The sequence below is a fragment of the Gossypium hirsutum genome, chromosome A05, assembly GCF_007990345.1.
Source record: "Gossypium hirsutum isolate 1008001.06 chromosome A05, Gossypium_hirsutum_v2.1, whole genome shotgun sequence".
Lineage (NCBI taxonomy): Eukaryota > Viridiplantae > Streptophyta > Magnoliopsida > Malvales > Malvaceae > Gossypium > Gossypium hirsutum.
The window spans coordinates 84,834,674-84,856,859 of record NC_053428.1 but is presented as its reverse complement, the minus strand read 5'-3'; the positions used below and the strand labels follow the sequence as shown (position 1 = coordinate 84,856,859).

At 34.7% G+C, this 22,186-nt stretch overlaps 1 protein-coding gene across 1 annotated transcript; it reads right to left on the bottom strand.

Annotated features, from left to right (window-relative positions):
* Positions 1-20,373: 20,373 nt before the first annotated feature.
* LOC107960459 (uncharacterized) lies at positions 20,374-21,585 on the bottom strand. The gene is made up of 3 exons (XM_016896805.1): positions 21,378-21,585; positions 20,662-20,802; positions 20,374-20,579 (listed from the first exon to the last, which is right to left on the bottom strand). Exons 1-3 carry the CDS (start codon positions 21,583-21,585, stop codon positions 20,374-20,376), a joined length of 555 nt encoding a protein of 184 aa, XP_016752294.1.
* Between the last annotated feature and the right edge of the window lie 601 nt (positions 21,586-22,186).

Below are 22,186 nucleotides of genomic sequence, written 5' to 3'. Positions count from 1 at the left end.
AATTGACTGATAGATGATTCGCAAGACCGAGATTTTCTCCCTGGGGTGCTCATGTTCTGTTTGTGAAAGAGAAAGATGGTACGATGAGAATGTGCATTGATTATCGTTAATTGAACAAAGTGACTATCAAGAACAAATATACTTTACCCCTAATTGACGATTTATTTGATTAGTTGAAAGGAGCTACTGTGTTTTCAAAGATAGATATCAGATCAAGATACTATCAGTTGCAAGTAAAGGATTCAGATATTTTAAAAATTGCTTTCCAAACGAGGTATGGACACTATGAGTTTTTAGTTATGCTTTTCGGATTAACGAATGCACCTGCTTATTTTATGGGTTTGATGAACAGAATTTTTAGACCGTATTTAGATTGATTTGTTGTCGTATTCATTGATGACATTGATATATTTACGTGATAAAATCGAGCATGCTGTGCATCTAAAAATAGTGCTACAGACTTTTCGTGATAAGCAGTTGTATGCGAAGTTTAGCAAATGTGAATTTTGGTTACGAGAAGTCAAATTTCTGGGACATGTTGTATCAGTATCTAGTATCCGAGTTGATTCGAGCAAAATTTCAGCTATTTTAGATTGAAAGCCTCTGAGAAATGTTTTTAAAGTTCATAGTTTTCTGGGGCTTGACAGTTATTATAGACGATTTGTGAAAGGCTTTTCTATGATTGCTACTCCATTGACGAAATTGCTTTAGAAAATATTGAAATTTGAATGGTCCAAAAAGTGTCAAAAAAACTTTGATCAGTTGAAAGCCTTGCTAACAGAAGCTCCGATGTTAATACAACCAGAATCGGGTAAAGAGCTTGTAATATATAGTGATGCTTCGTTGAACGGTCTGGGATGTGTTTTGATGCAGGAAGGCAAAGTTATAGTTTACGCTTTGAGACAGTTAAAGCCACATGAAAAGAATTATCCGACGTAAGACCTTGAATTAACTGCGATTGTGTTTGCTTTGAAGATTTGGTGCCACTATCTATTTGGGGAGAAATGTCATGTATATTCTGATGATAAAAGCTTGAAATATCTGATAACTCAGAAAGATTTGAACTTGTGACAGAGAAGATGGTTAGAACTGCTAAAAGATTACGAGCTTGTTATCAATTATCATCCGGGAAAAGTAAATGTTGTTGTTAATGCTTTAAGTCGGAAATCATTATTTGCATTGCATGCGATGAATACTCATTTGGTTCTTTCCGATGATGGTTCGATTTTAGCAGAATTGAAAGCGAGACCGTTGTTTTTACAATAGATTATTGAAGCTCAGAAAGTTGATAATGAGATAATAGAAAAACGAGCTCAGTGTGATTTGGATTCTAATTCTGAATATCGAATTGATAATGATGATTGTTTGAGATTTCGAGGTCGGATTTGTGTTTCGAGAAATTCAGAGTTAATTTAGATGATTTTGAACGAAGCTCACAACTGTCGTTTATCTGTACATCCGAGTAGTACAAAAATGTATAATGATCTGAAACAGCATTACTGGTGGTCTGGAATGAAAATAGATATTTCTGACTTTGCTTTGAAATGTTTGATCTGTTAGCAAGTTAAAGCTGAACATCAGGTGCCATTGGTTTGTTACAACTGATTATGATTCCAGAGTGGAAATGAGATAGAATAACGATGGATTTTGTTTTAGGTTTGCCATTATCTTCGAGAAAGAAAGATGCAATTTTGGTTGTGGTTGATCGATTGACAAAATCAGCTCATTTTATTCTGGTATGATTTGATTACTCGCTTGATAAGTTAGCTGAATTATACATTTCTGATATTGTGAGATTACACAGAGTGCCATTGTCTATTGTGTTAGATAGAGATCCGAGATTTATTTCGCGATTTTGGAACAAACTACAAAAGGCTTTAGGTACGAAGTTATACTTCAGTACTGCTTTTCACCTATAGGCGGAAAGTCAATCCAAGCGGATTATTCAGATTCTCGAGGATATGTTGAGATGTTGCATTCTTGAGTTTGAAGGTACGTGGGAACAGTATTTGCCATTGATTGAATTTGCTTATAATAATAGTTTTCAATCTAGCATTAAAATGGCACCGTATGAAGCCTTATGTGGTAGAAAATGTTGTACGCCATTGTATTGGTTAGAGCTCAGCGAGAATAAGATTCGCGGGGTTGATTTGATAAAAGAGACTGAACCGAAAGTAGAAACAATACAAGAAAGTCTGAAAATAGCTTCCGATCGTCAAAAATCATATGAAGATTTAAAAAGAAAAGATGTTGAATTTGAGATTGGCAACAAAGTCTTTCTGAAACTGTCACCTTGGAAGAAAGTACTCCGATTCAGCAGAAAAGGCAAATTGAGTCCAAGGTTCATTGGGCCGTATGAGATTATAGAGCGCATCGGACTGGTTGCATATAGATTGTTATTGCCACTTGATTTAAAAAAGATTCATAATGTGTTTCACGTATCGATGCTTCGAAGATACAAATCTGATCCCTCTCATGTGATTTCTCTGTCTGAGATTGATATTCAGTCCGATATGACCTACGAAGAAGAACTGATCTATATTTTGGCTCGCGAAGTTAAAGTATTGCGAAATAAGAAAATTCTATTAGTAAAAGTAATGTGGCATCGACACGGTGTTGAAGAGGCTACGTGGGAGCTTGATATGATGTGAGACAACAATACCCAAATCTGTTCAACGGTAAGATTTTTGGGGATGAAAATCCTTAAGGAGGAGAGTTATAACAGCCGAGTTTAGACCCTAGTCGGAGTAGTGGTTTTAGGACCACAAATTTGAGTCAAAAAAATATTTTAATATTATTTTCCATGCTTATTATATGTGAATTGACATCTGTGAAAATTCTGTATAAAAATTTGATCGTTTGTGTGCTTAATTTGATAAAATGACCAAATCGCGTAAAGTGTAAAAATGGCTTTCTAGTTTGTAAAGGTGTCTAATTGCCATGGCTTTCTAAAGCAAAGGTCCTTATGTAACCCATTTATAATGTTAATGGACATTAATGGCCTTAATTAACATGAATTATATGTTTAATTATAAAGGGCAAATTAGTAATTGATGAATTATTTTGTAATTAAATAAAACAAAACATGATAATAGATGATTCATTTATCTTTTTTTCCAAAAATAAAAAAGAAAATGAAGAAAATGAGCTCTTAGGATTCGGCTAAGAATTTTGGTGATTAAGGTATGATTTTTTGATCGGTTTTTGATAATTTTTATGTTTTTATGATCGTTGCTTAGTAATCTTTCAAGCCCATGTCTCAATTTCTGAATTTGATTATGATTTTAAGATGTGCTATTGTTGATAATGTGAGTTTATGAAGTTTGATGATAGAAAATCAAAGATATGTGTTAGATTACTATGTTTTGTATTGGATTTTTGATGAATTTAAGCATTTTGGACTAATTTGTGAAAATGAGAAATTGAGGGGATAAAATGTGAAATAAATGAAATATGTGGGCTTATATTAGTTAAGGGAATATTCGGCCAACCATATGTATAAAGAAATTTTGTGTATTTTGTGATTTTATGAACTAGGGACTAAATTGTTAAAATGTGAAAATTTAAGGGCTAATTTGTAAAATTCCCTAAATATGTGTATATGGATTGATTTGAATGAATGTGATATTGAATAAGTCAAATTTGAATGTGTTTAGATCAAGAACCAAAGAAAACTGATTTAGATCGAGGAAAGTCGAAAGTTGTCGAGTAGTAGATTTCGTCCGTTCATTTCCATACGAGGTAAGTCGATATACAAATAAATGTGTTAAATTAAATTATTATTGCTTATATGATATTTGAACTGTGGTGAATGGATATGAGAGCTAAATATATGAAATCCAAGAAAGTTCTAATAATGTGACGATGTCCGAAAAGTCCTGTACTAACCATAGGAATAGCTAGGATACATATGTCATGACATAGGATTTTCGATATGTGATTTCGTGTAAGACCATGCCTGGGGCATTGGCATCAATTTGAGATTTATGTGTAAGACGATGTCTGGGACATCGACATCGTATTTGATTCCGTTTAAGACCCTGTCTGGGACTGTGGCATCGATATTTGATTACATGTAAGACCACGTCTGGGACGTTGGCATTGTACGAGCTTTTCGAGCTATCCGAGTATCCTTAATGATTCCGAACGGTTCAATGAGCATTCCGAGAAATGAGTTAACTATGCAAATGTATATCCGATTCAGGTACATACGGATTATATATGAAATTTGGCAATGAAAGGTGAGTATAAGTATGGTCTTTGATATGTGAATTACATGGAAATCTGATGCACTTATAAGTATGTGATTATGAACATTTAAATTAAATGAGAAATATGAACTTGCCATTGTGTTATGCCATGATTCATGTGAATGAATTGGTTTATAATTTTGATATGTGATAAGTTTATTTGTATATGGCTTACTAAGCTTTTGAAAGCTTACTTTGTGTATTTTTCATTCGTTTTATAGATATCGAAGCTACTGGAGGCTCAGGGATTGTCGAGGATCATCACCACACTATCAAACTTAATTTTGGTACCTTTTAAATATGTATATATCAAAGTATGACATGTATAGGCTAGAGAACTTTGAATGTGTTTTGAGATATGTATATCTAGCCATGTGATATGGTTTGGTTATGGATGAAATTATGAATGAATTTTAGTATATGTTTTGTGTTCAAAAATGGTATGTTTTGATGTGTTTTTGAATGACCAAATGAAATGGTTAATTTTGGTAAGTTTCATGATTGATTTGGGAAGTTAATATGATGTGAAATGCTATGAATTGAAATGGATTACTATGATGTATGAATCATATGTTATTGATATAAAATTTGTACTTTGAATTGGTATGTTTGAGTTGGATGTTTATATGGGAATGAATGATGATAGCATGGGTCAATTTGTGCATGGTTTAGTATGTTTTTGACTGCCTTTGGGACATGAAATGCGCTTTGTTTCATGCTTGTAGGGATGGTCTAATATGGGTGGCAATTTGAGTTTGCAAATAGCCTATTTTTGTCCAAACGGGCAGAGACACGGGCGTGTATCTAAGCTGTGTACGATACATGGTTATGTTACACGGTCGTGTGTCACCTAGGGTATCCTAAGATTTAAAGTCAGTATACCCTACATTTTTGACACGGCCTAGACACACGGGTGTGTCTATCGGATGTGTATGGCACACGGGCTGGCACATGGGCGTGTGGTTTGTTGTGTGACCTAAGTCAGTAACCTCCCTAATTTTCACACGGCCTAGTACACGAGCGTGTCTTGCGGCCATGTGGACAGGTCAGTATGTATGCTCTGTTTTGCCGTGGCCTAGACACACGGGCGTGTCTAATGTCGTGCGAGGCACACGGCCTGTTCATACGGGTATGTGACCTCTGTAACTTAGAAAATTGTTAAGTTTTGGAAAAATGTTGTATATGATCGGTTTAGTCGTGATCTTATTCTAGTGCATGTTTAAGGTCTCGTTGACCTATGAAAGGGACTTTATATTGATGTTTGACTATGATGATATGATGTTTGTGAAATGAATGTGAAATGTTCCGATATGTCCGGTAATGACTCTTAACCCTAGTCCAGCAACGGATACGGGTTAGGGGTGTTACAACTTATGTATCCATCAATAATTCAAATAACTTCAACGAGCAAGGTTCTGACAAGGAAGAATATAAATTTAAGACAAATTGACATAGAATGGTATATATGATATAGAAATATGACATGAAAGAATATTACATGAAATGCAAGTAAATGATGATACATGACAAGTGATATATGAAATATGAGATGATGATATTTGTACATGGAAACAATTTGATGAGAAGTTTCATTCTTGATTATAGACTTGTACACCTAGAGTGTACTAATCATGACTTTGATATTCTGAGTAATATTTGTAAAGTTTTGACGCGAAATGATTTGAACTCGAAATGAACTATTATGAAATTATACTCAAAATAATGAGATGAATCATGTATGTTGAATGAATACATGATTTGGAAAGCATATGTGCTTGGAAACTTAATTATTGTTGAGCCCATACATGTCTAGATATTACTATGGAATATATGACTAATAAGGGCAATGAGGATGTGTGTAGGGCTTGAGATCAAAGTGTATGATTAGACCTTACTTAGTTACCTCAAATAGGATGAATGGTAAGTTATGTACCGTGTTATACGAATAAACTAAGCATTTAAGGCTTACTCTGTTTATTTTCCCTGTTTTAGAATAATTGGAAGCTTGTTGGATTGGAAGCTTGGCGGAGATCACTCACACTATCCATCGGCCCATGTCGGTATAGTCTGGTAATTCAATTGCGATTGTAATGGCATGTATATATTAGCATGTAAATGTAAACGATGCTTGTAATCTAGCCGTTGGAATGGCTAGTAATGATTGTTTTGATATACTTGTAATGTCATATTATGTTAGCCACATATATGTTAAGCAGTGATCAAATTTTATCTAACATGTGAACATAACCAAGGTAAGATTGTAAACATGTATGCATGAAATATTATGTCATGATGATGGATGGAACATGCTTGATTAGAATGCTTAAAATGGTTAGTAATTGTATGTGATGATATATCATGTTAAATGATAGAATTAACTTGAATAAAATGCTTGGATTTGTCGGGTTATGAATGCAAAATGTGGTGTAGGATTACGGGAAAGATTGGGGTGAGAAATGAAGTTGGGAATGGCTTTATTTTGCCCACATGGGCAGACACACGGGTGTGTGTCTAGACCATGTGTGACACATGGCCTGGTAACACAGGCATGTGGTTAGGTCATGTGTCCTCTGCAACTTAATTTTTAGAAACAGAATGCTCAGAATTGAGCACACGAGCAGAGACACGGGCGTGTGTCTCAGCTGTGTGTGCCACACGGCCTAGAACACGGGTGTGTGTCTTGGCCGTGTGAAATCTGCACCTAATTTGAATTGAATTAATTAACCACGTGCCTAGCACAGGGGCGTGTGGCATGGTCGTGTGTGCAAGTTAAAGAGTTACACGGGGTCGAACACAGCCTCTAACACGGGCGTGTCCCTTGGACCATACAGGCGTGTAAGCCCTGCACCTTGGAAAAATTTTGAAAATTCGCGAAAAATTCTTAGAGGTCCTGATTAAGTCCTGACTCATTTCTATAGTTCGTATTGAACCTCGAGGGTCCAATTAAGGGGCATTATGAATAATCTTGGTTAATGAATAGTGACTTGCATGAATTAATTGAAAAATGTTTTGACTGTTCTGGTAATGCTCCGAAACACTGTTCTGGCAAATGATACGGGTTAGGGGTGTTACAGTTATCACTCTCCCAATATGATCCTATTTTATCTAATGGTAACCACTAAATCTTCCTTTATAAAAAGTCAATTACTATCAAATAGTAATCAAGTCACTCATCACAAATTGGAACGATTCGTGACCAAATTTACTTTTCATCTATCATGTAATACCAATGAGAGGATATCATTTACCCATATCTCAGGCTATGAATTCCACTTTTTGAATGACACTACATACTATAGAAGTCGTATACCCAATGCACCAACTTTCGGTTCCTTATCTATTTGAACTAAGACTTTTACTTACATCAAAGTATATGAACCACACATACATAGTCCTTCATCCACTTAGGATTAAGGCATGCCAAACTATGAATGTCACAAGTGAATATATCCATAAATAGGTTAAAGATTTTTTCTCCTTAGGTCCAGTCCGATGTACTGTCAGTCCAGTCAGTCAGATTTATGTCTGTATCATCTGGGAGTCATTTGCTATGATGCTCAAGACAAGGCATCTCCCCAATTGGATTTGATAGATGACATATTAGTCTTTCAATTAGTTTCTCATTTCTGATTAGAATAAAGACATGTTTAGGTTCGCCTATTAATAAAGTTGTCTTTCTATATTATGATTCGACCACGTAATATTGCTTAGTACTAGTTTAACATTAGACAACCAGTGAATCAATTTTTTCTTTTATTTTTCTTTGCATGCAAAAACCACAAGAGAACATTATACAAAAGATATCAATGTAATCCATGAATTATTTTATTAAACAATTTGTTCGAAAAAATTACAAATTTACAAACTAATGTGTTACACTAAGGGCACTAGATCCAACACTAATCTGGTTTTGGGTACAAATTGCTGGTAATTTCCTTTAGTAATAGAGGGTTTTTGCGGATCGATTTTGCTTTTCCCATCCAAAGAAGGGGACTTGGAGTTACGTCTATCCCTATTACCAACTTGACGATTAGGGTTTTTATGAGTTTTATCTATAATTCCTTTATATAAGGTAGCCTGATCCCCATTGTCACCTTTTTTTGTTCTTTCCAAGCTTAACCAATAACCAAGGACCAAAAACTGAATTGAAAGATGCCTCAAAGACTCTAAAATTTGGGTTCCATTTTCTAGCGGTGAGATAGTTGCTGTTGACAAACCAAGGGCCCCATTTCAAACCCTGTCATAATCTTCCACACAGAGGAACTTGGCTAAGAATAGTTTGAATCGTTCCCATGGGATTCCTTAATTGATTTAGTTTGTGAGAGAGGTGCTGAAAATTGACTATTTTATCGAAAACTTTTAAAATGAGACATTTGAGCCATTTACTTATTATCCTGGTCTTTTTTTCTTTCGAGAAAGTGACCCTAATTTCCTAATCAATAGCTAAAACATCTTTTCTTTCATCAGTATTGATCTCTTAGTTCAACATGATTTCTATTTTTTCCTCACTTGACTCCTCACTATCAAGAAAACCAAACTTATGGCCAATGAATAAATCTCTATAGGAGATTGGCTTTTGAACATGGAGAGGGGGTTGGTTTTTATCTTTTTTAACTTTCTTGTTTCTGCAGATGAGCTTTTCTTCTTTTTCTAGAAAGAGATCTCTAGGGTTTTCTTCTGCTATCTCTTTCTACATAAAGAAATTCTATTCAAATTCTACTAATTCATAGTTTCATTAGGAAAAAAAATGTATTTGTTAAACTATGGCCAACTATGTTGAATTAACTTAGTTTCAATCTAGTTTAGTTTAAACCAATGCAATCAGCTTATGTTCTGATGTTTTAGGTTCTGATGTAACATGTTCAGTTATTTTAACTCGTGTACAAGTTATGTATTTTGAAGTTACAAGAAAGGTTAGTAGGAGTTGTTAGTATTTGGTAGTGTTTTTGGTTTAAAGATGTAATGTTTTGATGAAATGCATATGTGAACCATTAATGTTTTAATGAAATGCATATGTGAACCATTCTTTTGTACTTGTTGTCTGCTTGTTTTTTTTTCTTTTTTTCTATTTTACAAACACTAACAATTGGTATCGAGAGTTGCATCTTTGAGGGCCTTTTTTATTTTACCTTGTTTGTGTTTTTTTTTGTGTGTGAATGAAGCTATCTGTTTCTCCTGTTGTTGTTACCATGTCTTCAAGAAGTTTCTCACCACCTCCACCTCCACCTCCTATCTTTGCTGGAGAGAACTACCACATTTGGGTAGTGAAGATGAAGATTTACCTTCAGGCTTATGATCTATGGGAAGTGGTCGAGTCTGATGGGGAGCCACAACCCTGCACTATTTTGTCTTCATTCTATATGAACTTTGCTCTATGTCTAGAGTCTACTACATCTATTGAGTACTTGCTCATATCATTCGATTACGATCCAACTACTCCAAACTTTTTAGAATTAGATTAGTTTATGGGCATGCTGCACAATCCTCTATGTCTAGGGATTACACACATACAATTTACAAAAAAAAAACAATTGAATGAAACAGTAAATTAATTCAGATCTATGCTTCAACCACTAAAGAAAATAAATGTTTCATCATGTAATCCTAACCCTATGAGATTTAGCTCATGGGTTGGCAATTAAAATTCTAGTTCAAAATAACACCCAACATCGTTTCGATCAAATCGATTCACGGGAGAACAAATTAAGAAATAATGGAAGAACTTAGAAAGATGGTTGTCGCCAAGTCAATCCACAATCTAGCAGCACAGTGTCCTGTGGTGCTTGAGAGGGACTGCCTCTTCCCATCACTGTTCAGCCACTACCCTCTATTTTTGCCTAAGAATCTCTCCTATTTTGTGTTTGCCCCCTTTAGAGTTTCCTCCTCCTTGTTGTTCTTTTTTTTTTGTTCTCCTCTTTTCGGTTTCATCATTTGGCTTTTTATAAGCTTTTTCCCTAAGGTAAATCCAATCAGCCCATTATTTTCTTCCCTCTTTTCTAGGCAGCTTTTTCTAGTACAAGTAGAGTTGGGCTATGCGTTAAGTGTTGACTCGGTCTTCCTGGAATTACCACGGCATTCGTGTTGGCAGACTATTTGACCTTTTGCCACGACAAACCTTTATTCCTTTATTTCTTTCTTCACATGCTACACCTGCCAATTACTACCAAACAAATTCTTCCCGCAAATAAGTTAAAGTAACATATAATAACATTTAAGCACAGTCAAATCTTCTTAATGTAATGTAATGAAAATTACGAATGGAATGTCCTAAAATGCAACTAAATTTACTTAAGTACAGGCAATTAGCTAGGTCTAAGGCATAAAATATAACTCTTTTCAAGAGTTATTAGATACTCATATCAAACAATGGAACTGAGTATACATCAAAGAAGTTCGAGAGATTTTGTGAAGAAGCAAGCATTGAACATCAGCTGACAAACACCTATAGTCCTCAGCAAAATGGTGCCTGTGAAAGAAAGAATAAGACTGTGATGTATATGACAAGATGTTTGTTGTTTGAAAGGAAGCTGCCAAAGAATTTTTAGGCAAAAGCTGTCAACACATCTGTGTACTTGCTCAATAGGCTACCAACCAAAGCTGTGAAAGGGATGACATCCTTTGAAGATTGGTTTAGATTCAAGCCTGTTGAGAAAAACCCGATTTGAAAAAGATTTTCTTAAACAGCAGAAAATTAAAATTAAAAAAAAAGACTCGGTTTGTGATATTTATAGCAATAAACCTTAACTGAATTGTACATGTGTTTTTGGAAAAGCGAATCATTGATGTTTTTTGATTTTCAATCAAACGATCTTGTCCACTATTCTCGTACGACGATTTTCTTCGAGTGTGGGCTCGAACCAATTGAATCAAAATACAAAACTAGAAAAAGTTTTCCTTTTGGGATGAAAACAAAAATTCTCTCTTCTTTAATAGAAACTGATAAAAATTGTTATTCTGAAAAAAATTGTTTATAATTGAGAATAAATTCTCTCTATTCTTCGGCAAAATAACAATATCTCAAAAGTTTTCTTCATAGCTCTACCGGTGCCATCTATTTATAAGAAGAGAAGGTATAACCCTTGTAGAGTTGTAAAAGTTTATTTCCACTAGAAAAACTATAACTAGGATATAGGGGTCGGCAACCCTAGCTAATGATACTTGGGTTTTTCTGCTCCACCTCCTTACATGAAGGGTTTTGGGCCTTTCTCACATCGGGTCTAATTATGAGTACTTCTTGGGCCTTTTTGACCTAGTACTCTGTAATATGATCCAGCCCAATTCAATTTTTTATTTTTCAAAATAAACTTTAATATTTAAATATTAAATAATTTTCTCATTCCAAATTTACCCTGATAAAATTTTAAAGATTTTATCCTTAGTAAAATTTTGAGAAAATTCGTTCAATATGTCACAACTTAATATGTCCATTATGACCTAATGATTTATTTTCATTTTCGAGATTCAAAACAATCCAAAAATATAAACTCATTCTTCCATCATTTTTTAAGTAATCTTATATAGGATTGCAATTTCCATATTTGGAAACTTACATTCATTTTCAAATGATTCTATTTCTCTATTTCAGAGAAAATCATAATCATTCCTAAATGTTTCCCATTTCTATTTTTCTATTCATTTCTATTCAAACACGCAATTCATTTCTGGTTTCAACGAGCAAGCGGAGGGACCGATTAAACATATGTAGTTAAGGCTCAAATGATTTATAATTAAGTTTCGGCTTTTCACCTATTAATTATAAACTCATTTGGTCACAAATTCATTCCACTATAGTATAGTGACTAAACTCTCCTCAAGGACGTACCATTATGGAAAGAACTACTCAGTGCTCGTCCATTGACCTCATCATAAATGTGTTACCCTTGTAGGATATCACTGATCTCTTTGAGATAATATCTGTTCTCCCAATATGATCCTATTTTATCTAATGGTAACCATTACATCTTCCTTCATGAAAAGTCAATCACTATCAAATAGTGATCAAGTCATCCATCACAAAGACGCATGACTCGTGGCCACGTTTAGTTTTCATCAACCATGTAATGTCAATGAGTGGATATCATTTACCCATGTTTTGGGCTATGAATTCCATTGTTGTGAGTGACACTACATACTACAGAAGTCGTACACCCAACGCACTAGCTTTTTGTTACACTCCTAACCCGTAGTCGTTGTTAGAATAGGGTTACGAAGCATTACCGTAAAAACATAAATTAAAATCATTCATTCCAAAACATTTCATAAATCATATCATATTCCATTAAAAAAATTCATATTATCCCTTATTCGAGCCATCGGGGACTTATAAACACTTTAAAAACAATTCGGGACTAAATCGAAAACATTTTGAACTTTATGGAAAAAGATAGAGAATTTCACACTGTAAGGATCACACGGCCGTGTGACTCACACGGCTGAGACAGACATCCATGTCTCAGGCTGTATGGGCATACAAAGTAGGGACACACAGTCGTGTCCCGACTCGTGTCCGTGCCCGTGTAACTCTCTGACTTGGTTCACACGGCCAAGCCACACAGCCAAGCCACCTGCCCGTGTGCCAAGCCGTGTAACTCTCAAAATGTAACATTTTAAAAAACTTACAAGGGACACACGGTCGTGTCACATAGCCGTGTGTCACACACGACTGAGACACACGCCCGTATCTTAGGCAATGTGGGCAAAAAAATGAACAAAATCAAGCCATTTTCCTCACCCTTTAAAACACAAACCTACAAGCCACTTGCACATATACACAAAGCCTTAAAGCATACCTAAAACATGCATAATAAGATCAATTCAAATAACCAAATTTTATTCAACCAATATGCCATATAAGGCACCTCAAAAGCAAGCACTCAACTTAACTACACATATGCATAATTGGTCACCTTGCTACATTTTAAAACATACAATACTTAACTTATACCATGTCATTAGAACTTATCATTGAACCATTGTTTTCATGCATCGCAAATGCATATATACCTAACTTATATATATTTGACCATATGCCAAAATCACATTCAAATATACTAAATGGGTCATAATTTAACCAATTATAGTAGACTAAATTCCATATCAAATCATGCCCTAAATGATCATTTTGCAAACATGCCAACACTTACAACTTTGGCCATAAAACCATACATCAAATTGATCATATAAACACCAACCATCAATGTAACAACCTAATTTTTGGGCCTAGTAGGAACAGTGGTTTCGGGACCACTGAACCGAGGTCAGAGAAATTATTTTTGATATTATTTTATGTGTTGTAGCATTATTATATGAGTGCATGGTAAATTTGGTGAAGTAATTTTAGTGTTTGTGAGCTTAATTACGAAAAAGGACTAAATCACATAAAGTGCAAAAGTCTCGAGTTGATAGCTAAGGGTGTTAAACTGCCATGAAACTTAAATTGGGGGTCTTTAACGGGAAAATAGACCCTTAGATTATAGCTTGGCCGGCCATGAGACAAAGAAATTAAAAGGTCAAAATGTTAGGTATTTGATGACATAATATGTGATAAATTAATACCCTAAAGCCTAGCCTTCATCTTCTTCATCCATCCTTTCTTCTTGGTTGAAAATATCAGCCATTAGAGGAGTTTTTGAAGCTTGAAATTTCAGCCACTTAGTCTCTCTACAAGTAAGTGATCTTGATGATTTTTCTTAATGATTTTTGTACTTTTAGAACCCTTGTAGCATGAGCTTTCAAATGAGGGGACTATTTTGCAAAATGGTTGAAAGTATATGGTTTTACCATGAGAGTTTTCATGTTTTTTTCCTAAAATTTTATGGAAGAAAATGAATCATGGTTGTGAAATAAACAACTTTTGTGAAGGTACTTCTCATCAAAACCCTAATAGGACCATTTTGCAAAGTTTGTAAAATAGATAGTAATGTTGTGAGAAAAAATAGAAATTTTGGGTTGCTATAAGAGTAAAAAGGGTTTGGCTAGGCTTAAGATATGAAAAAGTTAGATAAAGATCGATTTTTAGACCTAGGGTAAAATGGTCATTTTATAAAAGTCTAGGGGCAAAATGGTGACTTTGCTAAATTTTTTACATTATTGAGTACCTAGATTAATAAAATGATTAAATTTGTGAATTTTCATCATTATAGATCAAGAATTACAAAATTCGGGCCTAGACTGGGGAAAAGCAAAGTAAGTGGACTAAGTTGAACTAGTCGTCTACATTTTGTAATCCGAGGTAAGTTGTATATAAATAATACAACCACATTGTTATTATATGTGTTTGAATTGATATTTCATAAATTTCTTGGTTGCGGAAATGATTATGTGTGATGAATACTGAGATAGTAGAACTCCCGTTTGAACCTTACGAAATAATTCGGATATTTTTGCCATGACATTCGGGTTATTTGTGTGCTAGTGTAAGACAAGTCCGGGACATGCATCGGCTACATTATGAGAGCTAGTGTAAGACCATGTCTGGGACATGGTATCTACATTGAGACGAGAGCTAGTATAAGACATGTCTGGGACATGCATCGGCCTCGAGATGTAAGTCAGTGTAAGACATGTCTGGGACATGCATCGGCTACAAGATGTAGTGTAAGACCATGTCTGGGACATGGTATCGACACAAATATGTGAGAGCTAGTGTAAGACCATGTTTGGGATATGACGTCAGCCTCGATTTCGATAGTCAGTGTAAGAACATGTTTGGTATATGGCATCAACTTGATTGATGAGCCAGTGTAAGACCATGTCTGGGACATGGCATCGGTATTATACCCTATGTTTGAGGCTTAATGATTATTCGATAGCATTCCAAATGGTTCAACGATGAGAGTTACTGTTTAAGTTAAACAAAAAAAGTATAACCATGTTGTGAGTGGTACAGGTACCTATTTGAAATGTAGGAGATGTGAGCTTAATAAATGCTATGTGAGTTGTATTGGATAGCGACGAGTAAGTTGCGCTTATGCCTACTTTTGTATTATGAGTATGATGATGAATTGTAAGTTGTTGTTATATTTATTTGCATGCAACTTACTAAGCTTTATGCTTGCCCTAGTCCTTTCCATTTTCTTATAGTGCTGTCTAATTAGCTCGTGGATCAACAGACGTCGGAGGCATCGATAAAACTATCAATCGAAGCACTTGGTATAATTAGTTCTTAAATTTTGATTATGGCATGTATAGGACTCCTTGATTTTGTTTTAGTGTCGCATTGTTTTGGGACAAAATGTGTTGGCTTGTTTTAATATTTGAATCATTTTGTACAAGGCCATGAAAAATGGCTAATATTGAAAGTTATTATATGAATGCAAGATAGCCTTTCATGAATGTGAAATTGTTGGCATGTTTGAGTACATGAAATGTATATAAGCCTTAGCTATGGTTGTTTGGTGGAGAAATCATATTAGGTTAGATTTCGATATGTTGGTTGGCATTAGATTGTGTTTCAAGGTGTCAAAAGGCTTGGTGGATAGCCTCATATTGTCCATACGGGTAGACACACGGCCAGCCCCATGGGCGTGTTGTCTAGCCGTGTGTCCCCTGCACGTAAAACTTGCAAGTAATAATGCATGGTAGTAAACAGACGTGCAGAGACACGGCCGTGTGTCTTAAACGTGTAGAGGACACGGCCTCTGGCCATGGGCATGTGCCTTGGCCGTGTGCCCCTTATTAGATACTGATGTCAGAAATAGAATGTCAAGGTTTTTAGACATAGGCTAGGACACAAGCGTGTCATGGCCGTGTGAGGGACACGAGCTATAAACACGGGTGTGTGTCAGACCGTGTGAAAACCTCTACAGGTTCAAATTTAGAATTTTATTTAGACGGGCATGGGACACGGGCGTGTCCCTAGATACTTACGCCGTGTGTGTCACACGGACCATTAGCACGGCCATGTTATAATGACCACATGGGCTTGTTGCCCTTCCACACGGGCATGTGTGCTGTTTCAAGAATCATTTTTATTAAGTTGATTTAAGGACCTGAGTTGGTTCCGAGTGGTTTCCAATAAATGTTTGAGGCCTCGTTGGCCCGTATTAAGAAGATTAAACAAAGTTCAAAAAAGTTTTAAATTTGATCAAGTCTTGATGACTCAAAAATGATCGTGTGCATGTGTTAAAGTTTAGTAACGCCTCGTAGGCCGTCCCAGTGTAGGGCACGAGTATGGGGTCTTACATTAAGTGGTATCAGAACTATGGTTTAGTCGGTTCTAGGACTAACCTAACGTGAGTACGAGTCTAGCTATACATGCCATAATTGTATATTGATAGTGTGACGACTCCTGATGAGATAAATTGTGTTTTTATTTATATAGTAAATGGATCCTGACGTAGCTACGGTGGATGTGTAGAGAGTAATGCGTCGGCTTCCGCTGAAGGGACTGCACTTGTAGATAGCGGGCCCGTGACACTGAGTTAGGGCGGAGGGGCTAGAGAAGCTTACCTCCACATGATGGACGCTTGGTACATGGAGTTTGTTCGTGCGAACCCGAACACCACCTCCCTCACCTCCTCTGATTCCTTAGTATGCCACTGTAACTCCTCAAGTAGTAGATATGGCTAGAAGAGAGAAACCTTCAGTAGTCAAGATTTGAAAACAATGGGCTGAAGAATTCCGGGCTGATATTGATGACGACCCAGACAGAGCAGAGTTCTGGTTGGAAAATACCATTAGGGTATTTGATGAGCTATCGTGCACACCTGAGGAGTGTGTAAAGTGCGCAGTGTCACTTTTATGAGACTCGGCCTACCAATGGTGGAACACTCTAGTGTCAGTTGTACCGAGAGAGCGAGTAACTTGGGAATTATTTCAGGAAGAGTTCGGAAAGAAGTATATTAGCCAGAAGTTTATAGACCAAAAGAGAAAATAGTTTTTAGAGCTGAAGCAAGTTCGTAGGACGGTGACTAAATACAAGCGTGAGTTTGTGAGCCTCAGCAAATATGCACAGGAGTGAGTATCTACCGAAGCCATCATGTGAAAGAGATTTGAGGATGGATTGAATGAAGACATCTGATTATTGGTTGGCATATTAGAATTGAGGGAATTCGTGGTGCTCGTGAAGAGAGCATGTAAGGATAATGAATTGGCCAAAGAGAAGAGGAAAGCTGACATCGAGTCCTGAGACTCAAGGAAAAGAAAGATGAGGAAATCACACCCAACCTTATCCAAGAGATTGAGGGCAGGGATTTAAATTGCAGTCGCGGCCGCATTTTCGGTCACGTTGCGTTTATCGCGGTTGCAGACATAACGGATGCTATTGCGATCACTGCGAGTATCGCGGTCGTGAATTTTTTTAAAATTCGTACAACTTATTGTAAATCATAATAATTATAATTATAATTATAAAAAGTCACTTTTAATGATTTTTAGAGTGTTTTCTAACACTTATCAACTTTTATTAATATGATATGAGAACACAACATTTATAATCATTAATTATTCTTATATTTATTTACGAATTTTCTAAGAATGTTGTATTAACTAATAACAAAGTAAAAAAAGAGAGGAAATATTAAACATTTATCATATTTAATAAGTTTGAAAGTTTTTATAGATAAAATAATTGAAAATTCATACCTGAGAGATGTCTTTAATATTTCTTGACAACTTTGAAGATGGTGAAGATATAAATATTCTATGCTGCAAAAAAGAAATAAAAGGAATAGATAAATGTATAGATTCTCATTAATTATTCCTATTTCCTCCACTTATTCTCACTTTCATTCTACATTCATATATAGTTTAACATGCTTCGATTCTTAATTATCTTTTCATAAAATATACTCCATTCATTTATCTAAAGATATATTTTAAATGTTTTAATATCATCAAAATTAAGAGCATTAACAAAAGTTTTCTTTAAAAAAAAACATGCCTTACAAATAATGGTAGTGGTACGATTTAGTTTTCACCAATTAGTGGAATGACGAGGATGATAAGATCCTTCAGCTTCACTTTGAGAGTGTTCTTGACTTGATTCTCTTGGCCTTTGTCCAAAAATATATCCAAAAAAAGTAACATTTTCACCTTGGTTTTCATATAATTGATATGGAGGATATATTTAAGGAGGAGGATACATGAGAGGTGGAGGTGGGTGATACATTGGTGGTGGAGGATGCATTGGAGGCTAGTATGGCACACCATAATTAGGAAATGGTGGATAATAACCATATGGTTGTGGATAACCATGTGAAGGCTGAAAATAAAAAGGTTGTTTTGGTGGATAAAAACCTTGAATGCTAGTAGATGAATCACTGTACCCAAGGTTACTAGAACTTGATCTCCTAGCAGATGAAGAGCCTATAGAAGTATGCTTCCTGCCTTTTCCTTTTAATGGAGCTCTAGGTTCACTTCTATCTCTCCTAGGTTCAGGAAACATATTTCCATCAAACTCTGATCTATCACGGAAATGTCCACTAGTGGTACCAACCCTATATTCTCCTCCATAATGACTAGAAGACCTAATTTCACATTTATCACCACTATATCCATCATCCTCATCAATTGGACTTAAACCACCACCATCGGGTTCATCGCCACTCTGACTTGGCATTGAACTAGAACTTGAATGAGACAAATTTTGTTGTTGAGATTGATCAACATCTATTTCATCATCAGAGGTATCCACAAGAAACACACCGGCATTTTTACCATCTACTAATGGATTCTCTTTCTCATGAAGCCATTTTGATAGTGGATCAACATCTTCAAAGATATGATCAAGGCTGATAGGATTAAAACTAGTGTTTATATCATTCGTGCTCATTCTTTTTTGATGCCTTATCTGAAGCCTCATACTATAATAGGTAAACACTAGTTTCTCAAGTTTTTTTATACTTTAACCTATTTCTTGCCTTGGTGTGAATATAACTAAATGTGCTCCAATTTCATTCACAATTTGATGCTGAAGTTATTTGACTAAGCACTTTAATTGCTAATTTTTGTAATTCGGGAACACATGTGCCGTATATTATCCACCACTCAGCTGTATAATATTATTTAAATTTCAAAATAACTTCAAAATGTACAATATAATTAAATAATATAAATTAAATTAAATAATTTAATTAATTGTTTACTCGGATTCATTTGCTTCCAAGCTCTTTGCGCTTGTGGAGTACCGAATGTCTCATGTTTATCTATAAATAGTAACAACTGCATAAATAAAAGATAGAGTAAAAATAAAAAAAATAATTCTATTTCAAATTATGTAACTAAGTTACAAATAATAGTACTTGAATCTAACCTGATTAACCATTCTGACTTGAGTATCAAAAGAAGGTTCTAATCTTTCAATTACTGATCGTGTACCTTCTAATGTTTCTATTAGTACATTCTTAGAATGCTCCACCCCAAATTGAAATTGAGGATTAAGAAAATAACGTAAGTATAATTTATAATAATATCATCAAATAATAATAATTTAAAGCTTAAAATAATAAAATATAAAAATATTTCTTAATTATATAAACCATTTTATCTTACCTGCTGAAAACAAGTCAGAATGCATAAAATTCCATCTATTGTCAATAATCTTTTCGTACTCAGTAAAATATCGACAATCTTGTTGAATTGCTCGTTTAGCTCTATCAATAGCCTCATAAATAAAGCCCATTGTTGGTTTTTCATCACTATCCACAAGTCTCAATACTTTTACTAGGGGCACATAAACTTTTATGAGGTCATTGGCTTTTTCCCAAAAATCTTTTCCCAAAATAATTTTTTTAGCTTCATAAGCAGGTCCTGACTTTTGCTGTCCCCATTTTGATTCTTTATATTCCTATATATTCATAAGAAAAATTTTAAAATAATATAATTTAAATTATTTGGAACTAATAAAATCATTAAAGGTTGCTATATTTAAGTAATTATATTTACTAATTATAAAATACTAACCTTTGAATTAAACATTTCTCTCAAACCTTGCTTTTGTCTTGTTACCTCTTCAAGTTGAATGAAATGAGTTGCAAATCGAGTAAGAGCGGGTCGAAGTATTTGTTTTCCTTGTGTATACTTCTTCATCAAATCAATAGTCCAAGTGTGATTGTATATAAAGCAAGTCACTTTCTTTGCCTCATCTAACACTTCTGCTACATTGGGCCTTTTCCCAATATCTTTAAGGCATAAGCCTAAACAGTGAGCTGCACATGAGGTCCAATATAGATGTTTTCTTTTCAACATTAAATTTTTTTCTAGCAGCTTTAATTGCTGCCTCATTATCAGTCACTATTTGGACAATGTAATTTTCTCCAATTTCTTCTACAACTGAATCTAACAAACTGTAGTAGAATTCAGCATCTCTACTACGAACACTTGAGACATCTACAGTTCCAAAAAATGGTTCCTTTATTACAATAAACAAGGAAATTAATGATGTCCATTTGATTCAAACTGTTGGTCCAACCATCACACATTAGAGTTGCACCCAATTCTTTCCAATGAGTCTTTAGTCCATTTGCCCAATCACGAAGTCGTTGATACTCTGACTCCAAATACACATCTGAAACCTCATAAGGTGTTGGGAGATTTACATCTTGTCCAAATTCTGTTGACACTTGAATTAAGTTATACAACCATGGAGAGCTTGCTAATTGAAAAGGAAGTCTTTCATATATTAAAAATTTAGAAACCGCTTTACCTATCTTCTTTCGAAAACTCTTTAAAAAAGAGTCACTGACCTTTGGTTGCTTTGAACTTTTGCTTCTAACCAATTCAGGTATAGCTCCCCTTAAGGTAAACTCAGACTCAATTGGGATGGATGATCCATGAAAAGATCGCCCTTCTTCATAAATGTTATCCCAACCACCAGTACTTCATCTGAATTCTTCCCTTCTATGCCACTCATGTTGTGATTGGATACTTTCTCGAGTTACTTGCCTTATAGCAGAATTCCTTGTGTTCATCCTCATCTTCTCTTAATTGAGATAAGAAATCATTTTTTTCTCCTCTTTTTGTCTATTTTCTTTGTGTTGCTTTCTTTCAGTATATTCATCATACTTTCTCTAATGACACCTGTTAATGAAATAAAAATAATTCACACTTTATATTATTATCAATTATATATAACTTTATTGATAAATTTACAATAACATTTAAAAATAATAATAAAGTATCACATACCAGTAACATTAGGGCATGGTGCAACATTGCAGGTTTTATGAGTAATGTGCTCTTTAAATCGTGTTATTCCTCCTTTCACAACTTTACCACAAAGTTTACATACGATATTTCCTTTAGCATTTGGCACTGGAGTTCCAAAGTGCCAACCTATATCATTACTTGGTGCACCCTCCAATCCTTTAGTCGGAAACTCTTCATGTAGTGGCATGCTTTATTTTTATATATATAAGAAACATAAAATTATATTTAGAAATATAAGCAACTCATTATTATATTATCAACAATATAATACAAAAAAAGTAAACATCATTAACATGGAAAATTTTAATTTATTGCATAATCCATACATAATTTATTTATTTTTTTAAAAACAACAATACACCATAACCCATTATTACTTGGTTCCCAAGTTTTTGGTTCCAAAATAATATTTGGAATTATTGTTGAATGCAAGTTCTGCTTGGAGACAATGACACCATCATTCTGGACTGACCTATCGGATATGACATCCATACCACCAACCTTTTACTTTCACTGTCTCATGTTTTCTTTCTTTTCTTAATTGCATTTCTTTTTCCTTTCTTTTTTTTCTTATGTCGTTTTAAAAGAAAGGAAGCAAACATTTTTTTTATCCTCAACCCAAGTTATAGTTGATAAAAATTGCAATGTAAAATATGTCATGATTTTATATAATATTGATTCACAAAAGAAATTTATCGGTTATCATCTATACTCTTTCTATATTTGAAGTTTAATTTAAAAATATATTTAAAATATAAAATGCTGAAGAAATTATTATTTTGGGGGGT

Excerpts from the sequence above, each read along its gene's own strand:
- LOC107960459 (XM_016896805.1), bottom strand. The coding sequence starts at position 21,585 with ATGCCACTACATGAAGAGTTTCCGACTAAAGGATTGGAGGGTGCACCA. Across the intron at positions 20,803-21,377 it reads ACCATGCCCTAATGTTACTG|AATTTGGACAAGATGTAAAT; the intron begins GTATGTGATACT and ends AAGTGTCAACAG. Across the intron at positions 20,580-20,661 it reads TGCAACTCTAATGTGTGATG|ATGTCTCAAGTGTTCGTAGT; the intron begins GTTGGACCAACA and ends TTGGAACTGTAG.